Raw genomic sequence first — 20,328 nt, forward strand, 5'->3', positions numbered from 1 at the left:
AGTTTGAAAGACACAATAAACTATTGCTGAGCTCAGTGTGGCACAGCAGCAAAATAACTGGGAAGAAGCAAGGTAGACACAATCTCCTTCCCAGGAGGTTGCACCAACCCATGGTTTGGCTTAAACTGATGTGCAAACCAGGCCTATATTCTATGTTCCTTTCTGCCTTACTCTTCTCTCTTACTTAAATAAATGTATTTATAAAAACACAAAGAAATCTCCAGAAAACCACAAAACAGGAAAAAATGAAGCCATTGGCAATAGAAAGTCACTATCATAATAATTTGATTAAAGTTTTTAATAGCTCCCTCTTTCTGGCCTTTTTTTGTAACCAAGTAACCCCCAAATTAAAGTGTACAAACTGTAGCGTTACTTTAAATGAGTAGATGTAATTATTCTTTGATTGTTAACAGGATTTCAATTATATAGCTGTCAAATGGTAAGTAAAGAACAATAAAATGGCACTTGAACTTGTGGGCCACAGTGCCAGAGTGTGAAATAAAATGAAGCTTCATACACCATGGATCTCTCACCTTGGCACTTTCTGAAGGCAAATCATGGCGTCTGTGTTTTCGCAGAAATACTGGGTCAGAACCCATTCGACAGTGCCGACCATTAATATTTGAGCTTGCTGTGAGTCCAGGTTTGGGAGAACCATCACCTCCTACTATTCGACATCCTGTGATATTATTTGTTCCGCACACCTCTCTGGGGCACCAGGCTTCGAGCGGCATAGGCTGGTCTCTAGAAGGCACACTTTCAGGATGATGCAAGTGTCTGCTTAACCTATTATCTGGTGGAATGGGCGGGGGTCTTTCTGGCGGAGGTGGGGGAGGATCTCGTACAGGCGGTGGTGGTGCAGGAAGAGGCTTGTCTTGCTTCCTCATCATGCATGGAGAAGACTAGGGAGACGCAACAGAAAGTAATATATCTATAACTGCATGCACTACAAACAGGTTTGCTTTATCCGCAGAATTATCTTCAGAAAAAAACTAAGCAAGGCTTTAAAGCGCTGGGAAAACTATTCTCTACCTGCAATGTTTTTCATTTACCACACAGCCAGCCCAATCCTAATTATTGCAAGTGAGATTGTAATAATAATTCTTGACAGGAAATTGAAATTTAAAAGACCTATTTTCTTTCCCATATAAGTGGGAAGCAATATTCTGCATCTATGACATTTATTGGCAAGAGAATAGAATATTCTTTGCATGTTCACGCAGCACCAAACTTTTGCTAAGTAATAATGATCAGAGTATAACCAGTTGAAAACTTTAAAAATAAAAACACTATAAAATAGATAATGTGAGTTGTAAAGTATTCATTACAGAAAATCAGCAATATACTCAATTCCCAGAATACACCATCATGTTCATCATCTTAAACTAATGTCTGCACTCACGGCTAAAGACCAGCAACACTGACCCTTCACTGCCAGTTTAAATGACAGTTAATTAAAATTATGATAGCAATGAATAAACATTTTATGTACTTCAGTTGTCTAAGAATTATGCAGCTAGAATGAAATTTAATTTGCAAATAGAACTGCCAAGTTAAAGGCAAAATGCTGATAAAAAGTAAATTGTAAGTTATCACTGGTCATCCACACACATACAGGCAGGCACACAGACTCACTAATACAGTTTTCAAAGCATGCCTTCAACATTCAATTAAAAATCTAATTATATTTGGTGTACCAATTACAACCCAAGTGATCTTGCTGTAGGAAGAATGCTTGTGAATGACTGTACTATTTTGTTGACTATTCTTTCTGCCTTAAAGAAAGCATATTTTTCTGAATGCTTTCCTTCTTAAAGAGCATTTGCAATTTGCAGAGAGTTCAGCTTTCCCTTTATGTAACTGTAAACCATGGGTCGCAAATTTCTCACCTTAATTTCAACAACATATGACAAGTACAAATTATGGGTGGTATTCATCCAAGTAGAGCAAAAGCTTCCAGCTGCACAATGGAACTTCATCTCCTCCTCCTCTCCCACCAAACCCTCTAAATCTGTTCTGGTGAACCCTCCAACTATCTGGAACGGATTTGGAGAAGGTGCAGTGTATGTGCAGGAAGAGGAGAGGGAGGTGAAAATCTGTTGTGTAAATGGAAATGCTTATACTAATGAAGCATTTTTACTTGATACCACTCTATGCAAATGGAAATGGAGATAAATTTGAAAACATTGCACAATTTAAATGTAAGTCAGATAATCAATTTTTCAAAGGCTGCATTTGGATGTAATGCAAAGCCAAGAACCATCTTTTATTAAGCCAAACTGTACACTGGTACACAATTCTCCCTTCATTCACGGGGGTAAACAAATCATGAAACAGGCTAGCATGGTGTTGCACCCAAGGTTGTGGTTTGTTAGGGCAAAGGAAACCATGAGGTCAAATTCACATGTAACACTAAGTTGGCTTCTCCATGGCTTTGGAAAGAGGTGAAAAGTGGGGACGCTTGCACTGTGTGCACCAGTATGTAGCTTGTGCACAAATGATTAAGCCAAGCTTTATGACTTCGTGTTATGTGTGAACACGGCCACTGTTTTTCACTTGCTATTTAGTTTTGCAAACTGGAATAATAAATAGTGTACTCTATTGGCATACTTAAGTATTCATAGAAAGGTGAGATACAAGTAAAATTTGACACCAGCATTTCTACTGCGTTAAATTGGTATGGCATGGGATGGGGGATATTACAATAGAAACATGTTGGGTTTTTTAATGTCATAGGGATGCCTATGTCAAACATATAGCTTAGATTCTAATGCCCAACTTAATGTATGCTTTGTGGTATTTTTACTAACTCTAAGTCACTGAGGATCTTTACTATAGCTCTGTAAGGGCTCCCAGGTTGACCGTAAAAATTACTTTTAACCCAACTCTGGATGCAGGGTTATGCGGGTCTACAAAGTGGGAGAACAATATGTGGTTTTTTGAGGGGAGGGGGTTTGAACAGTCCAGAATAAACCGTATTAAACTACAAATGGTTTTAAAAATTTATTTCCCTTTTTCTTACATCCTTACCAAGTGCATGCATAGAGGATAGGAACTCACACTGTACTGCCTACTCCTGCAAAGGCAAATGAATATTGGATGGGGGGAGGTAGAGGTATGGAGTGACAGATGACAAGTCAGTTGAGTGATGGAAGAAAAGCAGAGAAGATCAAAGATGAAGAGGAGCAGCAGTGGAGAAAGCAAAAGGAAAGCAGTGGGGATGAGAATCTAAGTGTGAAAGAAAAAGAGGCAGAGGTAGACCAGTCTTCAGCCAGACAGAACACTGTCATTCAACAGCGGCAGCCAGCACCAAATGACTGGGAAGCTGTAGAAGCAATTATTACTGATTCAACAAGAGTAACACTGTTCTTTATGGGTATATGAGTTATTTGTATTTGATTAGAATTGTTATGTTTATTATTTAGTTAATGTAGTCACTTGTGAAAAATCCAATAGATGTTCTCTCTCTATAGCTAGACAGACAGTGATCAAGACAGAGAAAGGATTTGTGTGTTGACACAACAGTTTTCATCACTGGCTTGAACCTCTTGTGGTGCACTGCAGCCTGCTCCTAAAGCAGTAGTTTGCAAGAATGGTGAAAGTAGCAAGGGCAACTTGAGAAGCCTTCCCATGTACCAGCAGGCATCACATATGTAAACACTTACGGATCTCATCTAATTTCTTGGGTGAGGGTGTCAAAATCATAAATGGTATAAATAAGACTACCTTTGGTGAGCTAGTAGGGCTGGCACAAGGGGATCGAGCAACTCCCTTTTGAATTAGATCTAGTCGAGGAGGCACTGGTGGGAGGCTAAGATGAGGTCCTTGGAGGGGTTCAGGAAGTGGCTTTCTTCTTTGTGCAAGTGGAGAAGATCCTGGAGATGTCACTGGGGAATTCTGTCTTTCAGTACACTGCAACAAAGTATTCATAAGCGTTATAAAACGGTTTTGGTTTTGTTTATTGGGATACTTTCATATACACTTTCAAATTCTTATGGCTTATGCATCTATCAACAATTACACTGGCTATATTGCTATGATGCCCATAATTTATTTTGAAGTATTAAATAGCTATTTTCACAGCTAAATGGCAATTGCAAAGAAATGCAGCAGTGCTAGAATTTGGACAAACAGAGCAGAGATTCATATTATGAGGAAGATAAAGATATTTGCTCAAAGAAAGAGAAATAAAGACAAATGAATATAATTACAAATTGGTTCCATATGAGAGCATAAATATACCCTACACCAGGGCTTAACACTTGCCACTTGCTGGAGGTGGCAACTCTGACACTAGACATCCCACTGAGTTCAAGGGAACAAACTTTCTAGTGCTGAGGATTTTAGTTTTAAGATTATTTAAGATTGCTCAGTTGGGGATTTTTAGGGTAGCATATTGCTTCAAGTTACAACATCTGGAGACTCTGTAGTCGAGTTCTATTCCAAACTCCAGCAATATTTTCAAAATACAGTTAATTTAATGCACGGCAATAATTTAATTTAACACAAATTTCTTTGCTCTTTTATATTACATCTTTTAAATGTTGATGTACTAATAAAGCCTACAAGAAAGACACTTTAGCTAAAACTGAACACACTTGAATATCTTGGAATTCTTAGATACATAATCCCATTGAAGTTTTAAGTTAATTAGAAATGAAACTTATTAGAGCAGTACTTCTGCAAGTAGGGCTATACCCACGAAATGTTACTACGTTTGGAACACCTGCAAAGTTGCTTGAAGATCAAATCTTTGGTATTTCACATATCAACAATGTGCATTCACTGCAATATACATATATTCCATATATTCCATATATACACATATACACAATATACATATATTTCATATATTCCACAGGGATAGACAGAAGCCTAAACATCTAATTCACACACATTATCTGACACTGATGTCAGTTTTGAATACTTCTTTTTAACCTGTGTTGTTTTTGGAAAATATTTATTGCTGGAGATATTGCAGTGTGCATGCTATCCTTCACAGTAAGTGATTATTTGTAATTTTGCTGAGCTTTTTAGCTCTTCAGTTGTGTTCCTGAGCCATTATTGCCTAACTAGTATTAATGCATTTAAACTGTTTCCATTATCATGGGTGCCACTGTGGTCTAAACCACTGAGGCTTTGGGCTTGCCGATCAGAAGGTCAGCAATTCAAATCCATGCGAAGGGGTGAGCTCCCATTGCTCTGTCCCAGCTCCTGTCAGCCTAGCAGTTCGAAAGCACACCAGGGCAAGCAGAGGAATAGGTACCACTGCATCGGGAAGATAAACAGCATTTCTGTGTGCTCTGGCTTCTGTCACGGTGTTCCGTTGCACCAGAAGCGGTTTAGTCATGCAGGCCACATGACCCAGAAAGCTGTCTGTGGACAAATGCTGGCTTCCTCAGCCTGAAAGCGAGATGAGTGTCATACCTCATAGATGCCTTTGATTGGACTTAACCATCCAGGGGTCCTTTACCTTTATTATCACATCAATAGTACAGTTGTACCTCCGCTTACGCATCCCTCTGGATATGTAATCTTCGGGATGCGAATGTGGCAAACTTGGAAGTATTTTTCCGGGTTTCGCCCCGAGCGCATGCGCAAAAGCACTCTATGCGCCGCATGCATTCACAGAAGTGGTCGTCCGGTTGCGAATTCCTCGGGATGCGGCCGTGACCTCCAGAACGGATCCCGTTCGCAACCAGAGGTACCACTGTAGTAGCTTATCAGCTTTAAAACCTACTTCTATGGATGAGGTAAGTATTCCACATGTCCCCTCTGCTCAAACTGATTGACTACTTTTTGAGTTTGAGCTATTGCCCTTGGGGGGCGGGGAAATCTTACCTTCAGGAAGGAGGTGCCAGGAGAAGGGAATGATGACAGGGCAGATGAAACCCAAGAGGGCCTCCTCTTGGTGGCCAGCTTGCTTTATACATCATTTATAGTGAGATGCACAATGTCTCATGATATGGTGGCACATGATCTAGGAAGCTTTGCTGCTGAGCAAAGCCCCTTTCCATTAAGATAAGCATTATTGCAATACGACATTTGGGAGGGTGGGGCAGAGCAGAGGAAATCAGGCTGCTTATAAGTCAAGCCCTTGTAAGGCCCATCATGGTTTTTCAAACTTTCAACTTAAAAACAAGCAGTCAAACTGCAAGTTCAGCTGAGCAGCTGGGTGTTTGCCCATCTCTACCATTTTCTTATAAGTAAATAAAGTCTGTAAAACATGAAATACTTTACAGTTTCAGTCTTAAAACTTTTACAATTGAAATAACATGTCCACACTTTGTTCTTTAGTGTTTGTACAGGGTGAATACACTTTTAAGAATCTGCAGGCTTGAGCCCAAATGAAACTACATGGAACGGAGGCATAGAAAAAAGGCATAACTGAATAATCATCAGCTTTAGCATTCTGAATCCAGACCAATTACAGTAGCTAGACTTTAATATTGTATGACAACTTGTGCTTTGAGAGCATTTGCACATGGTATATTGGTTGGGTTGATACAAGTTTAACCTATCAGCTATTCCCATTAGAGTTTTCCTGTGAGAAAGATTGTCACTTCAGTTTTGTGATTTATTCCTCAGACATTACAAATTTGCATTTTTTGCATGAAACAGAAAAACATATCTGAACCTCATTACTTTCTCTTCAGACATTACAAAGCAGCTACTAAATATGCTCAAGGCAATTGCTCTGGTTCTGGCAAAAGAGTAGCAAACCAGATGGTATAAATGTTTCACAATGCAAAGCAATCTGGATACTGACTCGGCATGATGCACAGCACCATGGAATTCCCAGATTGCTCTGAGACTGCAGCAAGTGGGTAGGGAGATCATGATTTCTGTTAAATGTTCTGAGCATGAAATTGGGTATTTCTGTCCGCAATTGTGCAAACTGTGCTTTAGAAGGTAAACAGGATTCATTTTATTAAATTAGGAGAGGGGTGGGGAAACTCCATCCCATGGTCCAATCTTGGCTTGCTAGGTGTTCCAATTTGGCCTGCTAGGCCATTTCCCCCAAACTTTTCCCATCTGCCCATCTACTGACCTCACTGGGTTTAATTCTACATTGGCTGTGTATCCTGTCTGAAGGGAACAGGATCAAATAGCCAAGGCAGCAGAATTTAATCCATGGTCATCAGTAATTAGTAATGGCAGCAGAGACTCCTCTTTTCACACACTTGGCTGCTGCCTGCCCAGTCACTTAAAGGAGAACCGTCAGCTGTTTTAAGCAGCACTTTTGCAAAGTGCTTAAAAACAGCCTTGACACTCCCATATCAGCCTCCAGAGCTATATTTTAAAGCACATGATATATCTGGAAATATATATATATATATATATATATACCTTCCGCACAGAAGCTAATCGATTCATCATTAAAGATTCTTCTCTGTCGTCGTCGTCATCCAATTCGAGCATGGGTATACCAAAACTATCCATAATGCTGCAGCACCTTGTGTTCTCATCTCGGGGATCAAAGGGGTCCACAATTATGGGTTCAGTTCCTTTGATTTCACAGCGGCAGAAAGGACACCCCTGACCATCAGACTCCTATATGGGTGAAAAGCAAAGTCCTTAATTACTGAGCACTATTTTTATTTGTATGTATAGAACATTCCTCAAGAAAAGGGAAATCAGTGAAAAGAATTTTAATTGTTAATTAAAATTACTGCAAAAGAAAACCCAACTGAATGTCTGTTATTCAAATATAGTTCTGTTTTATTTTGTCTTCCAGGCTTGCCTCTTCATGAATGTTCAGATATACATCTGGACTTGCAGTTGTCACTAACATGTTGCAGTATTGTGAATAGCTACACTAATGGGAACCTCTTTCATTTGGTAGAATTCCAAAAATTAGGTCAAAAGCTTTCATACCAATGAATTTACACAAACATTTCTAAGCAATTAGGGACATATTATCTAATAGCTTTCAAAAGGTCATATTTGTTTACCTTGCACATGAACATCATTGGTATTATGTTCCCAAAATTGTTAAGAGGAATAAACATAAATTACCCAATCTGTTTTTCTCCCTACAGAAGTAAGCTTTTAATTGTGCATGGTTGTTTTTTACATTTATAAGTAAATGCAACACAAACATAAACAACCGGAGAAAAAATACATGTTTTAAAGAACGGAGCAAAAGAAAGGCAGGCAGGCAGAGAATATCACTGTACAGCATAGAGGTACTATTTACTTTACAGTATAGAGGTACTATTTGAGGGGAAAAGAAGAAATATTTTTTGCTTTTTAACCACAGGCTCTATGCTTTATCAAGTGCTTTTGAAACTTCTCTCTTGTTTATTTATTTCTATATCACATGCATCCTCACACCATTTTGAATGTAAATTATATCTATTCAGTCAGACTTGCTTAAATAAGACAATATACAAGTGACTTTTCACACTGCCTACTGGAAAGGAGTCTCCACATTTTGTCAGTCCTTGATAACTTACCAAATACTGACTCTGCCTTATCCTCAAAATCAGAACAGGAGTGCTGTCCTGTGTCTGAAAATGCTCAAAGCTTTAGAGGCATAGGGAATGCTTCTGAAGCAAAATGCAAAAAAATAAACAAACTCTGAACTTGGTCTCACTTTGTGCAGGAAGGTAGTCACATTAAAAGAGATGACTGTTACTAGCAACCTTGACAATGCATTTGTAGATACCCACTTTGGGCTTTAAAATAAGCAATGATTCTATACAAATGAGTGATTGGCTACGCACACATATAAATTCAATTCAATGTTATAAGCATACAGGAATATTAGGGCAGTGCATGAGTATGAGGAAAAAAAACTATTTTTAAAAAAACCCCAAGATAGGTTCCTTTTTCTTATCTTATACATTTTAATTTTTATTTCAATGTTTATTTATCCTAGTTTTCTCTCCATTAAAAAGTACTGAGAAAGTTGACATTCAGTACAGAATACCCAGAATAACTGAAGACATGGAGTAGCTTATTTTATTTAATAACGCAGATGTTTCACTATGGGAAAAGGGGACTGGCAATTTCTCCTTAGGCATGTCTAATGAGCCATTATGACAGCAATTAAACACTAACCACTAGCAAGTATCAACTGACATTGCTACAGTATGTTCCTTTCATCAACTCATTAATTATACAGAAGTTAAATTTGCAATGAAGTTTGATTAAATAGGAAATGTGGCTGCTAATGCAAGAAAAGCCCAATGCTCTCTTTCTCATTAGAATTCACTTATTAAGGGTTACACTTTAGCTGGAAATACACGATCTGTGTGTTTGGTTTGGGCCATATTCTTCATCCCCACTGAGGCGTAGAAGGAGGAACAGCACTCCAATGGAAAGTTAACACCTGCAATTTGCCTCTGCACTTGTTTTTACAGCTGCTACACCTAAAGACCCAACAGAGAGTGCAATCCCCATTGGTGAAAGGAGGAAAAGGGATATTTTTAATTTAATTGCCACCATTTCTACGGCCTTCTTAGCATCCTTAATAGTTTTTTAGATTCCACCAGACAAACAAAAGCATGTAAAAACAGAGCCTAAAATTTATATACACAAAGATCACACTGGGTGCAATATGAGAGAGTTTACTTCCTGAGAGTCTGCTAGAAGTAATAGGACTGGACTCGCTGGTAGCTTCCATCAGATTTAAGTGTGTTTAACTTTCTTTGAATGGTTTCTATTTTAAATGCTTAGGTACAATTTAGGTACAAGTAGGCAGAGTTCAGGCTTGTCAGATTAATTTTGCTTTTTCCGAGAACCCCAAGATCTAGCAACAAGAGCCTGGCACAATATTCTAACATATAGCCTCTGAGCACGACTGAGCATAGCAAATTTTGTTTTCATTACTAGAAACAAGCAGAACGTACTGTACTTTCACATAAACATTCACTCCTGGTTAAGTTTTCTCATTTTGAGAAGCCAAAAGTTATTTTGAAGTGAGCTGCTTCAAATAGCCATTTTGAGCAGGATTTAATCTCTATCCATCAGCTGAAGAGCAGAGATTTCATCCTGTTGCCTTGTACCCATGATCATGTTCTCTGCTGGGTATACAGCAAAAAGCCACGGCGGAATTAAATCCTGTCCATCAGTGATGTCAACTGATGGGATAGTGTAGGCATGATTTGGGAAAAATAGCCTTGCAGGCCAAAATTGGATCCCCTTCTGGACCATGACTGGCCTGGAGGACAGAGGTTCCCCATTCCTACAGTAAGGGTTCTCCAGATTTGATAAAGCAAAGGAAGAGGGGTAGGAGAAAGAGAGATGATTCACCTTAGCTTCCTTCTCGGCTTGGTGTTTTATTGCTGGGTGAGTTATTTATCGCACAAGTTCTTAAGAGTGCTGACCATTTGAGAAGTCTCTCTCTTCTCCACCCATACACCGCCACTTATCTTCTCCATCCAATAATTTTTAAACATCTTCCTTGACAAGATCTCACCTAATAATGCTGTTACTTGTAATTCTCAATAGCTTATTGATCTAGCTTTGAATACAGCCCTGCATTTATTTTTATATATGATAAAGTGTGTCAAAGTGCAGGGCCAGATGCCCTCCACCCCATTCCATATAAAGAACATAACTGGACTGGCAACTGAAGCTTATTTCAATGCTGGTAACACAATAGCATTGTCCACAGCACCTGAGGCAGCACAGTAGTTTGAAGTGGCTATGACAGTCCATGTAGCATACATAGGTCTGTCCTCCAACAAAGGGAAATAGCTGCTACTCTGTACCTCAGCATCTGCCACTTGAGGTGACCCTTTCACTTTGCCTATTATAGGACTGGCATGACAAAGTGGAAGCAAAGTAGCAATATTTCAAAGCATATTCCTGAAGCCGATACTGCTGAAAATGAACAGTGAAAAGAGGACCACAACAAGTCGGAAAATAAACCTACCTAAATATATACATCTGGTGAATGAATACAAGAAAGAAAACCTACCTGCCATGCTGTAAGGCAAGATGTGCACATCAGATGCCCACAAGGCTCAATCTTCACATCTTTGTCATTTTCTGCACAAATTTTACAAAGCTGGAATGTGGAACCCATTTCACAGTACAATTCATATTGTTCCTGAAAACAAGACTATTGCAGTTAAGTGGCTCTGTGGGATGGTAAGTTTACAAGCTTGCTTCTAACACAGTTTGAGGTTTTTAAGCAAAACAGTGTTTGAGATCACCTATTTTTGAAGACATTCATGTGACAAAAAATACCTCACAGTAACTGGCTACAGTTACTGGCTAACATTATGATAGAAAACTATTTCAAAACGGGCATAACTTGAAAACAAATGGGGTTGGGGAGATACCCAGAAGACCTGGAAATGATACCTGAAAGCAGCAAAGGAATTATCTTTTTGTTAATTCCTCTTAATTTGCCATAGCAAGTGAAAGTTCATGTTCCAGCTAGAAAGTTGTGTCCATTTCCCTCTGTTGGGAACTGGAACTGCACGACAGTATGAAGTATCTCTAGCTTATATTTTAGTCTTTTCTAACAAAATCTTATCTTTGCCAAAGTTCTGCTCTTCTTCCTTAATTTTCCTGTCTTTTCATTTTTATAGTAGGTGAAATACCAATCAAAGATGTGTAAGGAAATTATAATCTTCCAATATCATCTTCAGCATGTCATCACTGCTAGAAGGATAATTATCTCCTAAGTGCTCATAACATTTGTACTCTAGGTGCCAATTCTTCCTTAAATGTCAGAAAAAATAATGTCACAATGCAAGCCGTAATTACAGCATTGTTAGCATACTCCACATAGCATGTACAGGCAACTTGGGGAGTATTTGAGAGCTTGTTTGTTATTGTTGTTTATTTTAAGTGATAGTGATTTATCTTTACTATGAAAAAATACTTTGTAATGCCTATCAAAACATCAAGTCTAACAACATGACACATGCATCAGAAACATTCAAAATGCAGCCAGGGTATTGGCCAATCCACAACAGCTACAAAGAATGAATAGACCATCCTCATCAATATGACAAAACTACCAATGGATGGTGCAGCGAAGAAGAGATATGGATTTCTGGCCAACACTTCCTCATTTTTGTATCCTTTCACCATATACGACCAAAGGTCACTCAAGCCTTAAGATGTAATTATCACCAGAGAGGCATCCAGAGGGGTCAAGCCGCTTGATAAAAATAAATTCACAGGCTACCAAGATCATTACGGTTTTAAACACCCTCCCTACTACAGTTCACAACTAACACACTGCTTTTCATGAAGGTAACTGAATAGAGATTGTAAAGCAATTAATTATGTTTTTGAGGTTAAGGATTATTTTATCTGGATGTTATTTTGAGACTATTGAATGATAATATTATATTTAGCTTAATTATAAAGTAAATTCAAACTTTTTCAGAGAGCCCCTATGCAAACCCATCTCATATATTTCCCCACTCCCCTGCCACACCTCAATAGTGAGTGCCCATTAATGGGTGTAAATGAACATCTTACTAAATTTTGGCATTTAAATCTGTTGCATTGTTTTTTATTAATGCTTTTGCTATAAATGAAGTGATAATATGGAACGTACCTGTGTAACTTTTATGTGATCATGTGGGGTGGGTTCACACAGTCCTGTCAGATCAGGATTATAACTTCTTCCATCTGGGTACAGATAGCTGGATTACAAAGAAATAAAGTTTACAATTTTACATTGCTTCTAAATTTTTTAACATTTAATCACACAATGTGCACTAACACATATATAGCTACAAGTTAAGAAAACCCAAACATATGGCTTTCCGAATGAATTTGATAAAACTGGGACAAGTTCAAAGGTCACTAGACAACACAAATCACAATAGTTACACCTGAAAGCATTCTACCACCAAGCTATTCATGAATGGTAAATTTAGATGAGGGTTCCAAAGGTTTTCTCACCCCACTCTAAGCATTTGCTTCCAACAACTTTTTACATTTCCTCTTGCCATTCATTACAATGTCCATGTTTATGTTGTTTTTCTTTATGCACTATCTGCTGATAATTGTAGCCCACTTTCCCTTTCATTGTCGCATATAAGTTCACCCTCACCTCTTCTCTTCTCGTCTCCTTGTTTTACTGTTAAGTCAGCAACATAGACTCTAGTTTGCCTAAATTTGGGACACTAAAGAAGAGTGTTTGTTTCCCTTTCCCTGCATGAAAATTATGAGCACTCATTGCAATAAAGATCTAATTTTATATTGGATAACTAAACATTGGTCAGACTGAAATACAGTGGCACCTTGGGGTAAGTACTTAATCTGTTCTGGAGGGCCGTTCTTAACCTGAAACTGTTCTTAACCTGAAGCACCACTTTAGCTAATGGGGCCTCCCACTGCTGCCGCGCCACCGGAGTATGATTTCTGTTCTCATCCTGAAGCAAAGTTCTTAACCGGAGGTACTATTTCTGGGTTTGAGGAGTCTGTAACCTGAAGCATATGTAACCTGAAGCGCACGTAACCCGAGGTACCACTGTACATACCACTCTTAGGTGCATTCCATTTGTCAAAGAACCAAGATTCTGTATTTAAAGTAGTAAATATTTATACTCACAATCCCTCCCGGCTGCCATCAATCAGAGCTTGAAATAAAGGCTTATTATGAGGTATTGTCTGTAAAATATTTCCATCGCCAGTGACATATCCAATGGCCCACTGTCCTAGTCGAGTGCAGCTTAATCTGAAAATGTAGCTATAAGGCAATGTTACAAAAACACACTTAACAACATACAAAAAGACCTCCTGGATCAGGCCTAAGGCCCATCTAACCCATTGCCCTCCATGTTGTTTCACCCTCAATTTCCATTAGCTCAAAAATATAGCTAATAGTGATGATGGGAGATGTGGTCCTGCAACATCTGGAGGGCCAGAGGTTAACCATCTCTTCACTAAAGCTGCAGTATGTGGTGCCTATAGCCCAGCCTCTACATGAAAAACATGGGTCCTGTTAAAAGTTAGGAAAACTTTCATTTAAAATTAGAAAGAGGGGTAATAATCCCCCCAGTTCTGAAAGAAAGGTAAAAAAAATCTGGAAGCAGCACATTTAAAAGGCTCAGCACTTAAAACAAGGGATCTATGTTTATTAGACTTTACTATGTTCACATAAGTGCATTTTATAATTTTAAAATGCAAATTCAGTCAGGTGAGCAACACCAGGGTTGCAGGTTTTTCCAGTGTAGCTAGGAATCTCAGAAAATATACTAAGTGAACACTGGTCAAAATAGCACAAAGAGCAAAAGGTTTTACTGAACACAAAGGTCAAATGACCCTCTTCTAAGAAGTATTAGCAAAAATGCATTACCTTCCTGGTTTGGTGCTGTATTTTTGTAACCGTGCTTTAACTTCATCGTAAGTCAGAAATGCCATATATCCAGGATGCGTTACAGCTAGGAAGTTCCAGTTTCTTAATATTGAACCCCAAGGCTAAACACAAAGTGAAAAGAATATTATATTTTTGTCCCATCTTTCCTCCAATCATTGTGGTGGCATACACTGCTATTTCCCCACTACACTTGCGACCATGTGGGGTAGATTAGGCTGAGAAAGAGGGCCAGCTTGAATATAACAAGCTCACTAAAACATGCTTTTGTAAGTCAGGATTTTGTTCCATGATTTGGTAAAGCAGGCAATGAGCTTCATGCCTGTGGACTCCCTGCATTTCTCTCTGTGTTACTGGTTTCTGCCATGATTACTTTAAATCACAGTTTATCATTTTGGAAATAAAGGGAAAGTCCTTTAAAGCAAGCACGATTTTTTAAAAAAACACTTAAACCAGCACATGAGGGGATGGGGAGCATGAGAAACTGTACCCATCTTAATAAATCATGGTTTATTAAGCCAGGATCTTTATGTCTGAACCAGCACGTTGTGACTGGGTCAAGGCCACTCAGTAAACTTTATGGCTAGATGTAAATTTTTGCTCAGCTATCCTCAGTCCAAATTCAACATTCCAGACAGTCACCATATCAAAGTGTCTCACAATGTATGCAAGATATACTTCTGAAGTCTATAGAATTATTAACATAATTCATTCAATGTACGTGATTAACTTTGATACAATTTAACTGGGGGAAACATGCCTAGTTTCATAGCAGGTGAAGAAAAGCCTACTGTCAGCTAAATATAAACTGTTGCTCCTCATGAAGCAGCTATCAAAACTTTGATCTTCAATCAAAACTATTTCTCTCTCTCTCTTTATATACTGCCTTTAATAAAAATAATATTAACATGATTCACAATACAATAAAACAATGCAATAAAACATAATAGAAAGCTGTAGTACCCAACATCAGGGGCCCAAGAATACAGAAGCAATTTCTATAATTTTACCTAGTGTTCAGTATGCAATTTATCACAGCAGTGATGCATGGTAATATACTAAACCTGCCAACTATTACAATTGTTATTTGGAGGTATATAGAGTTCAAGAATATAAACAGATCCTATCTCATATTCCCATACCCAGATGTTTAGTTTGTCTGAGTCTTTAAGCTGCCCTCATAAAGGGAAGAATTTTTTTCTTTTCTCATCTGTACTCTCTCCTTACACCATTATATTTATTGTAAAGGTGAGAAAAAAGTAATAGAGGAGCTCTAAGCATAATAAGCAAACTGGTTTTTTTATTTAAAAAGTTAAGCCAAAGATAATTCACACAAATAAAGTTTCCACGACAAACCAAGCCTCAGCTTTTATTCAGTTTTAATCAGACTTTTTTCTTAACATTTTCTCTGAACAAAATGTGGCAAAGATTTTGTTTTTAACTGAACAAAATGGTATATTGACTTCAACCATTAGTGAATGCTTTGTAGGGTTTAAAAAAACATACTTGGTTGTAGACAACATAGGAAGAGGAGGTTCAATATTAGGCTGAATATTATACCTGGAATAATCTGGTGAAGATATCAAATTCAAAGACTGAAATGTAGTCATTGCAGGTTAAATCAATAGTAGATTTCAAAGCCATTGCTTCCAAACCAGAACTAATCTGATGCACTTCATGCAGACACTGACGGAACACCTTCCAAGGCACTATGGTTCTGTAATGCAAAAACAGTATTGAAGTGTTACACAATATGCTACCATTTTCTAAGTAACATCACATCCTGTAAAATCAGAGCCATGTAGGTTCATGATTATACATCATGTTCGCTTACATCTCCAGGTGAAGGGTTACCAGCAACCTTCTCCTGGCAGCACTATGGCCAGGGGCGAGGAGAGAAGATAGATGATGGAAGGAATTGGTGTCTGAACAGCACAGCAAGATTTTAAGTTGGCACCGGGGGGAGAGCACCATTCAAGGTCTACTTAGGCAGCAAAAATACATGGCTCTGTATCTAGGTAAAGGATACACAAAGGCATGGATATGTGCCTTTAGTGGTGGCAAGCCACACTTTGGAACATACTGGAAATATACCTGGCCAATTCCTTTTTGTAAAAAATTGATTGCCCAGAAAAAACATTTAATACTGGTTCACAGCCCTTTAAATAATGTGCAGATTTTGTAGGCTTCTTAAAATTGGTATCTTCACATAATTCTTTTCAAAATATTTTCCACTTGTATGATGACAATTATTATCTTTCCCGTGGTTTCCAGTTTATAGGAATGAGTACTATTGCTCAGATCCCAGAATGCACCACCCACAAACGAGAGGTAGCAATACATTTGGGGAAGCCCCGAGGTTTGCAGAAGGAAAAGAAACTGAAAATAGGGAAGGGGAGAACCCAACACAGCACCAAGGACTCAGTGAGCACTTAAGGATGACTGACTATTGAGGGAGGATGGAAAACTGGATGGAAGGAGAAAGCAATGAAGCATCTTGGGTGAACAGCACTGGCTGACTGAAGGAAACACTGTACAAGAGCAGCCGACATTGCAAAACTGTGTTTCAGGTCCCATTTGCTATTCCTGCTATTTGTTCACACTTCAACTCTCTGACAATAGAGTAATTAAAATGCTAAATAAATAGATAACAATGACTTAAGACCACCTGAAAATGTGGACTACAGGGGGAAATATTGCTATTGGCTTCAAAGTTAATAGCCCACCTTTAAATAATATTTTAAAATAGTTCAAACCAGGAAGATGCTGCCCATCATGATTCATATCCAGACAGTAGCTGAATGCTAAATTTTAGCAATAAACTTCTGAAGTCTTAGTGCCATCTCAGCAAATTTCCCAGCTAATATATAGTGTAGACTTTTTTCCTTTTGATTTATTACTGCATGTATTCTTTCCCAATATACCCAGATGTTTCAATAATGCAACTTGCTGAAAGACAAGTAGGTAGATAGGTTGTAGGGTGTGAGGTTTTGAAGAGCCTATACTCCAATAGTTAAGAGACACAGACCTGCCATAAGCAATCTTGCCAAAGGAATTTCCTACCTTGAAGCAAAAATAGCTCACAGGGAGTGGCTGTGTAAGAACTCTGTGGTAAACTTCACAGAATGAAATTTTAGATGGCATCAAACTCACAGAGGTGAGCAGGTTCGTTAATATATGGATTACACAGAAATGAGCTTCAGTCTTCCAGATCATGCTGAATTTCAACACAACCTTCAGCACTAAATAAGGTCATAATCACTTTTCCTAGTACAATAAAGGCACATTTTCTTACTCGTGCAAGATCAACATGTTACCTTATATATGGTCTGGTGTTTTTTTCAGGGGTATTGTATTTTCTGAGAATTTTAATACAGTATTTTTGTGCATCAGGAAATGTAATACTTAGATAACACCTATCATGATAGCTGTGCAATATTCAAATTTATTACCTTATAAAACCTGTTATCAATAATCACAAACCCACTCCTACCATTTGAATACAGCTACTGAAAATGGACCTTTCAGTCCAAGCCTTCCTCAACTGCTGACCACTAGAATGCACAGCTTCATATTGTTAGTTTCAATATTGTTAGTTTTAGTAATCTAATTTTCCTTTTGAACTTTTTATATCTTTTGATTTCCCTTTTGAACTTTTATATCAATTACCTGAATATCAATATTGAGTTTTTTGTGGGTTTTTTGAGTCTCTGACTCCTTACTGTAATCTGCTTCAAGATATACAATTATATAGCAAATTGGTCTAGAAACAAAGGCTAGAATACAAGCGGCAAAAGATGTGTTGTGAATTTCACTGAGTACAAGTTTAACATGCCTACTGTGTGGTGGCGAGGGGCTGTCTCACTTCTCTTCCTCCATTGCAGCCTCAAGTAACTGTCCAGCACACCTTCTTTGTATTGTCTGGGGTCTGTTAACATCTACTTCAGGCAATTAAGTCTGTTATGAATAGTTTGCAAGGCACTTTAGCCACATCTGGTCAAAACCTTACATGACAAGTGTCTCTTATGTACTTGTCTTTATACATAAATGTTAAAAGGATACTAAAAATGGGGGCGGGGAGACTTAAGGACATCCTTGGGAATCATATGCAACACAAAAACTTTTGCAAAATTGACTATACTTACTTCTCACCAAAAAACTTCTTCCAGAATTCTGCAGCATCAGCTTTTGTGATACGAAAGTTGTCACCCTGGAACTGACCATTAGGAAAGATTGCCTTGATTTCTGCAAGCATGTGACTGAAGATGAGGGACAGCTTTGTAAGATTTCGCCTTTTAATGAAATAAAACAGGGGGTAAACTAAGCAAAATATACCGAAGAAGTCTCTTGTTTGAAAGGAAAACGAAGACCTGAATTTCAAAAATTCAAAAAGCAACGTGTGTCCCATGTTTTCTTATTTTTAAGACCACATTCATACCACAATTAAACAGTGCTTTAGAAAACATTTGCTAAATAATAATGCCAGTTCTTGGGTACATTTTAAGGTATTTAAATAAAAACAAAAGCCATATATTAAATTTGATAAATTGTTTATGTATATTCAAAAATCTTCAGTAAGGGAAGTTACTGCACTTTAAAAGGTAAAATATAGCCATATTCAATGCAGTTGTTTCTTAAAACTGTTGAGGTTATGTCATAAGAAACAACAAAAATTGATAGCTCTATTGTTACAAAACAATGCCTCAAGTAGCCACTGTAGGCATATAAGAGAAGATTTGTAAGACATAGTAAGACAAAAGAAAACAACCTGTTGATACTTATTGAATGATATCCAGGGAAATCAACTGGTTTTACAAAAGGAAGTGGAATTTATTTTAAACCACATATTAAGTTATTCTAAGGGCAAAACTGCTTTTCACAAAGTTCTTTCTAGCATAGATTTATTTAATGTACGCATAACATTAAATTTCACATTCCTTCCTGCAGAGGCACAGTTTACTTTCAAATAAAAATGAAACATGTTCCAGGTGTACAAAAAGAAATGCAGGCAAAAATACTTTACTAGCCCATTTACTAATATCCACATGCACATCACAGGTCAGATAGTGAGCCCAAAGAGCTACTTGCTTTGATAAAAATTGCTAATTGTCTTAGGCAAGTAGCAAATTATAAGGTTGGCCTTGATCTCAGCTTTTCAACAGCCTGCAGTTTTCAGTGATTAACACATAAGGAAGCTTCACAGACTTGTATTTTTCAATGTACATAGTACTTTACACGCAGTAACATTAGCAAGGAAACAGAAAAATTCTGACCCCAGGGAGCACACAGTCAAAATCTGGGAACCATTCAGAAATTGGAAAAGCAAGGTTGACAATTTAATGTCCCATGATGACTTTGAGTGATGTTATATTGGGGGTATTGTGATTAATTAAAGTGACAGGCAGCTCAGAGACCCAGACCCTGAACAGGGAGGCCCAAGGCTGGCATCAGAGTGAGACCCTGACAGATGGCCAATGATGCCTCTCCTGTGTGCGTTCGAACATATATTTCTCTCCAAACTAGAACACTTTTCTTACTCAAAGTAGTCTGTGGTATGTCAACTGATATTTGAAGTGTATGTATTATTAACTTTGTAGTGTACTTCCTTTTCGTTCTTTTGTAAATTCTATTCTTTAATAAAGTTTGTATTTTTAAAAAAGTCATCTTGGTCCACTAACAAAAGGAAAAGTGCTAAGACACATCCTAAACAATGCTTGTATCAAAAACTCAGTATTAATGAAGTATGTTACTACCCAGGAAAAGTTCTGGAGCTGCCTGAGCCCCAAAGGCAAATTTAATGCACATATTCTGGTAATGCTCAAAATTGTGTCTGACAATATCCAAATGTAAACCAAAACCCAACCCTCCAATTCAGTAATTGCCATACCAAACTGAGCAACAGTATCTTCAAAGGTGCCCAAATCAATGAAGTTTGGAAAGATTTGATCCATCATCTTGATTCAAAAGGGTATCCAATGGTTTCCAAACACAGACCTAAATCTGCTCCTCTAGCTCGGGAACTGTTGTAT

The 20,328-nt window shown here is 38.0% G+C and overlaps 1 protein-coding gene across 1 annotated transcript in view; it reads right to left on the bottom strand.

Annotated features, from left to right (window-relative positions):
• CBLB (Cbl proto-oncogene B) overlaps positions 1 to 20,328 on the bottom strand; it is a 59,941-nt gene that overhangs the window by 15,050 nt on the left and 24,563 nt on the right. Inside the window, exons 4-12 of the mRNA XM_082219724.1 lie at positions 18,445 to 18,591; positions 15,860 to 16,016; positions 14,282 to 14,403; positions 13,535 to 13,672; positions 12,533 to 12,620; positions 10,931 to 11,062; positions 7,351 to 7,554; positions 3,727 to 3,912; positions 534 to 902 (exon numbers count right to left, since the gene is read on the bottom strand). Coding sequence (XP_082075850.1) covers positions 534 to 902; positions 3,727 to 3,912; positions 7,351 to 7,554; positions 10,931 to 11,062; positions 12,533 to 12,620; positions 13,535 to 13,672; positions 14,282 to 14,403; positions 15,860 to 16,016; positions 18,445 to 18,591 — 1,543 coding nt within the window. The remainder of the gene's footprint in view (positions 1 to 533; positions 903 to 3,726; positions 3,913 to 7,350; positions 7,555 to 10,930; positions 11,063 to 12,532; positions 12,621 to 13,534; positions 13,673 to 14,281; positions 14,404 to 15,859; positions 16,017 to 18,444; positions 18,592 to 20,328) is intronic.

The sequence above is a fragment of the Podarcis vaucheri genome (genome assembly GCF_965113315.1).
Source record: "Podarcis vaucheri genome assembly, chromosome: 4".
Classification (NCBI taxonomy): Eukaryota; Metazoa; Chordata; class Lepidosauria; order Squamata; family Lacertidae; genus Podarcis; species Podarcis vaucheri.